The sequence below is a fragment of the Crotalus tigris genome, unplaced genomic scaffold (genome assembly GCF_016545835.1).
Source record: "Crotalus tigris isolate CLP2741 ecotype Arizona unplaced genomic scaffold, ASM1654583v1 scf7180000024461.5605484, whole genome shotgun sequence".
Lineage (NCBI taxonomy): Eukaryota > Metazoa > Chordata > Lepidosauria > Squamata > Viperidae > Crotalus > Crotalus tigris.
Window position 1 is genome coordinate 706,034 of NW_024100632.1, and position 5,049 is coordinate 711,082.

A 5,049-nucleotide genomic window follows, 5' to 3' on the forward strand; every position below is an offset into this window, starting at 1 on the left:
GTCGACGGACGGACCACTTCCGGCCGCGATGGTCCGGCTCGCAACTGCGGCCGGCAGGGAAACGGCGCGCGGCGCACGAACGTTCCGCCCAGCAAGGAGGTGTTTCCGTTAAACCCACCCACCCCCAAAAATAAACCCCCGGAGCTTGCCGAGTGCCCGTTCCCTGCGCGTCACGTTACAGAGTTCGCGTGCAGCGTTCGCCTGTGTGGGGTTCCCCCCCCCGCCGTGATCTGCGGGTCCAATCCACGGTCATCCGTGGGCAACTTTGGGTGGGAGGCTTGGTGTGTTAGAACGCCTCGCCTCCAGACGTGGTGGGCGCTCCATCACGGGAGGTTTTCAAGAACGGGCAGCCATTTGTCCAGAATGGTATATAGGGTCTCCTGCCTGAGCGAGGGGGTGGACTAGATGACCTCCAAGGTCCCTTCCAACTCTGTTATTCTGTAAGGGTCTCTTGCTCGGGCAGGGGGTTGGATTAGATGACCTCCAAGATCCCTTCCAACCCTGTTATTCTGTAATTTTGTAAGGGTCTCCTGCTCGGCCAGGAGGGGTTGGACTAGAAGACCTCTGAGGTCCACCTCTTCTGTTATTTTCCTCTTTTTGGTCCTTCCAGATGAAAATTTTGCAAAACTGATGGGGACCACCAGGTGACCACAGAGATTGAGTTTGCCATAGCCCGTGGCTGCCATCTACTGGCCATTTGGCGATTGGCAATCCATCTCTAGGGACTGCGATGGGAATGGAGCCAGCAACAGCAGAAAATTAAAGATGGAACTGTGTTAAGACAAAGCAGCCTTCAGTGACTGCGTTCTTGCCAGTATGCGTTGGACACTAGTTCCTTCTTGTCTCCACTTCACCATGGCTAGGAGTTATGGAATCTGTAGTCCAGCCCATGGGCCACATCATTGCACCGTTGGTTGTGCTTGCTAAGGTTGAATTTCACAATACTCGGAGGTCTTTCGCCCGGGCTTTGGCCAGTAAACTTGGCAACTTTTCAGATGTGTGGACTTTCAGCTCCCAGAATTCCCCAGCCAGCATGCAGTAATGTCCACTTGCCTTATCCAAAGCTGTTGGAACAGAGAGAGGGATGTTCTTTGTGTTTGTGAAACTGAGCAGAAAATCAGATGGTGTACACAAGTTGGCTTGTGAAATTGATTCAAGCTTCTTGACTATCGTTTTTATTTCAATGTTCCCTGAGGTCTTTCAGGGATGAGTCTGATTGCCTGGAGCCTGCCTTTATTTTGGAATATTTGCTTTATTTATTCTTGTCAAAAGAAGTTAAAAGCAGGTAGGGAGTCTTAAAAAACAATCAATTCAGGTCCAATCTCAAAATACAAAGCTGTCTAGCATTTCAAGATGTTTTAACCTTTAATTAATATGCCTCGCTCTTCTTGTCTCTCGATTTGCTGTCTCTCTTTGCTTGTACGTATTCAAAACTGCGAACTTTTTTTTTTTTTTAAATCAGCAATTTGTCAAACACCCAGTTCATCCTGCGGGTGAATTGCCTATTGGGGGACTTATAATTCCTCAGCAATTAAAAGTTAACACTCCCATGTCAAACATTTTAAAATGTAGGGTGGCTTCACACCTTGCAGGAAATGCTAAGCTGTGCTTTTCCATAAGTTGGAGTGTGTAAGTGTGCAAGGACTAGGTAGGAGATACCCTTGAATCACACCCTCGTCTAAAGAACATGTTTTTCTCATCCCTTTGCAAAACCTGCTTCAAATGTGCGCAGAGGTAGCTGCTTCGTACATTATTATGTACCTGGAAGGACCATAGGACAATGCTTTAAGGCAGGGGTCTTCAAACTTGGCCCTTTGATGACTTGTGGACTTCAACTCCCAGAATTCCTCAGCCAGGGAATTCTGGGAGTTGAAGTCCACAAGTCATCAAAGGGCCAAGTTTGAAGACTCCTGTTTTAAGAGGTCCTTGGTGCTCTCTGAGGTTGCTGGTTTTCTTGCATTACCAAACTAGGTAATATCATCAATGGTAGAAGGGAGTGGGATTTGCTATCTGTTTATACTAACTAGTGGCTTACTCTGCCAGTGTCAGGTGGAGTATCCTTGGTGGTTCCTTGATTATGCTGTGTACATTGTTTGGTTTGGGGTTATTACTGGGTGTGATCCTGGCTTTGCAGGTGTAATCCATGGTTTTAAATCTGAGGGTTTTGTGTACAGCAATCCCAGACAATTCCGTTCGAAAATAAAAGCATGATGTGAGAGCTAGATGAAGGGCTCAGCAATGTAACTTGTGGTACTTGAAAGAGTAACAGGTCCCCCGTTCCCAGGCAAAGTGAAATAAATAAATCCATAAAAGGATTATGTGGTCATGAATTTGGTTGACTTTTAAGAAGGGCACAATTAAGGAGGAGGAGGAGGAGGAGGGAAGAGAGAAGAGGAGAATGAAAAGAGAGAGGTAAAGAAACATAAGAAACAGAGAGAAAGCAAAAGAAGAAAAAATGAGAACGGGAAATGGGGAAGGAAGAAGAGTTTGAGAGAAAGAAGGAGAAAGAGGTATAAAAGGGGGAAATCAAGAATAGAACGAAAATGAGAGAGAAGAGAAGGGAGAAAATCAGAGGAAGGAAAGGAAAGGCGGGAGGGAGTGGAAAGAAGGAAGGAGGGAGGCAAGGAAAGGAGAAGGAAGGAAGGAGAGAAGGAGGAGGAAGAAGGAAAGGAAAGGAGAGAAGGAAGCAGAAGGAAAGGAAAGGTGGGAGACGGAAGGAAAAGGATGGATGGAAGGACGGAGAAGGAAGGAGGGAAGGAGAAGGACAGGGGAGAGAAGGAAGGGGGAAGGAAAGATGTCGAAGAGAGAGAGAGAGAGAAGGCGAGAAGCGGGCAGAGAGACGGGAAAGGGAAAGAGGGAAGGGAAGAGTTAAGGCTCGCCATCCGCCTCCCTCGCCGCCGTCTTGCGGCCGCCCCGTCGAGGAGGAGGAGGAGGCGGAGGAGGAGGCGGCGGCGGAGGATGATCTCAGCCAGCATGTGACGCCCGAGCGCGCCTCGCTCCGCGCCAGACTGACGGCCGCGGCAGGAGGAGGCGGCGGTGGCGGCGGCTGGCGAAGTGGCGGCGCGGGCAGCGGGCGCTGGGCCGGCGCTGGGCGCGGGGCTGACCGGCGGGAGCAGCGGCGGCGGCGGCGGCGGGGGCTGGAGCAGCGTCGCGCCGTCGGCGGGCCCGGCCATGTGCCCCTGCGCCCTGCCCGGCCGCCCCCCGGCCGGCTGTCTCTGCAGCAACGGCCAGGGCCAGGGCCACGGCGGGGGAGGCGGCGGCGGCGGCAGCCCGGGCAGGGCGCGCGTCTCCGGAGCGCAGCTCACCGCGGCGCGCCTCCAGGCCATCGGCGATGAGCTGCAGGCGCGGAGGGCGGCGCGGAGCCGCCGCGCCTCGGCCGGCACCGGCCTGGCCACGTCCTTGGCGCTGCTGGCCGCCCTGGCCTGGCTGAGCCGCCGGGGCCGCATGTAGGGCGGGCGGCCGGAGCCAGCGGCCCCTCGACGGGCGGCCGAGCGAGTCAGCGACATCCGTGGCAGGTGAGCGGCGGCGGCGGCGGCGGCGCGTAAGAGGGAGCGTGTGTTTGTGCGTGTGTCAACCTGGGGTCCCGCGGCGGGGTGGTGGGAGAAGCGTCTGGGGTCTCCCCCCCTCTCCTGCGGTACTACAGCTCCCATCTTCCCCAGCCCTCCTGCCTTCCATCTTCCCCAGCCCTCCTGCCTTCGTCCCGCCAGGAAGCAAGCGCGCCTTTGCTCCGTGCGCCAGCCGGAGCGCCTGGCCGGTGGAGTTCGCAGCGCCGGAGCTCACCTTGCTCCGTGCTTCCCTCTCTCCCCTTAACCTGTCAAATGGGGGAGCCCCAGGCTTATCAATTGGAGGAGAGGGAGGGCTTGGGCCCCTGGAAAGCATCCTGCAGGCTTCTCTCTCCGGTGGATGGAAAGTGTCCTGAACCAAAGTAAATAAAGTGCATGTCCGGTGGAACTCCTTGCCACAAGGTCCGGCAGGTGTGTGTGTGTGTGTGTGTGGATGGCTGTTGCTGTGGGGAGATTCTAGGGAGATCCTCCAGGTGACAGGTGGTCCCAAAGATGCTTTTTCGGGAGGCAAGCAGACTTTTCTTGTTTCGCTTCTCATCCAAGAAGCTTCTTCAGCTCGGACTGGACGGTGGGGAATTGGAAGGATTGATACTCCTTGCAGACAGATGATCCGGTCAGAGCCGAAGGAGCTTCTCGGATGAGAAACGAAACGTCTTCAGAGGAAAGAAAACAAGTCCAGTTGCCTCCTGAAAAAGCAAAGCAGATGGATCAGACCTCAGGAGCAAGGGATTGGATTAGAAGACCCCCCCCCCAAGGTCTCTTCCAACTGTTATTCTGTTAGGGAGGTTGGTGCAAAGCTTTTCACAGCTACCAGGTATCAATCAAAGAGAATATGGGTAGCTCAGGGTGGACATGAGGGATCCTTGGTGCTCTCTGAGCTTGGTGGTTTTCTTGCAGACGTTTCATGACCCAAACTACGGAACATCATCAGGGCTAGTGCCAGCTTCCCGGTAGTTTTGCAGCTCCCATCAAAAAGGGCAGCGGGTCCAACCTGAGGTTTGCATGGGGACTTCCCAGAGCCAGTTTTTTTTTTTTCTCCTGCAGCTGAGAGAAAACCAAAAACCAAGTTGATTGGACCTGCAGGGCTCTTAACTTCCCAGCCCTCGAAATGACGCGGCTCTTGAAAATTGTGTGGATCAGCTTTGCCTCCCGGGCATCATCTTCTTCTTAGCCAGCCAAGCATTGGAGCACGGTACTCCAAGCTGGGCATTGGGTGCCCAGGCACATACCTGTGAGATTCGCTCTTCCCATCTCTGCTCTGGGCTAAGAGGTGGCATCTTCAAGCCAGAAGGGACTAATTGCCGCTCCGAGGGAGCAATCAAGATCAGCTCAGGAGAAAAGAAAAGAAAAATCAGAGTTTGAGGTCAGGAATTGGTTTTTTGGGGGGGGGGTCTCGCCAGTCTGAGCCAGGAATAGGTTCCAGCTGCCTCGCCTGGCACTGCCGGCCGTGAATTCTGCAAAACCTCAATTGGCATTATGGACAGAG

The 5,049-nt window shown here is 53.9% G+C and overlaps 1 protein-coding gene across 1 annotated transcript; it reads left to right on the forward strand.

Annotated features, from left to right (window-relative positions):
• Positions 1–3,171: 3,171 nt before the first annotated feature.
• HRK (harakiri, BCL2 interacting protein) lies at positions 3,172–3,450 on the forward strand. The gene has a single exon (XM_039332515.1). It carries the CDS (start codon positions 3,172–3,174, stop codon positions 3,448–3,450), a length of 279 nt encoding a protein of 92 aa, XP_039188449.1.
• Positions 3,451–5,049: the final 1,599 nt, after the last annotated feature.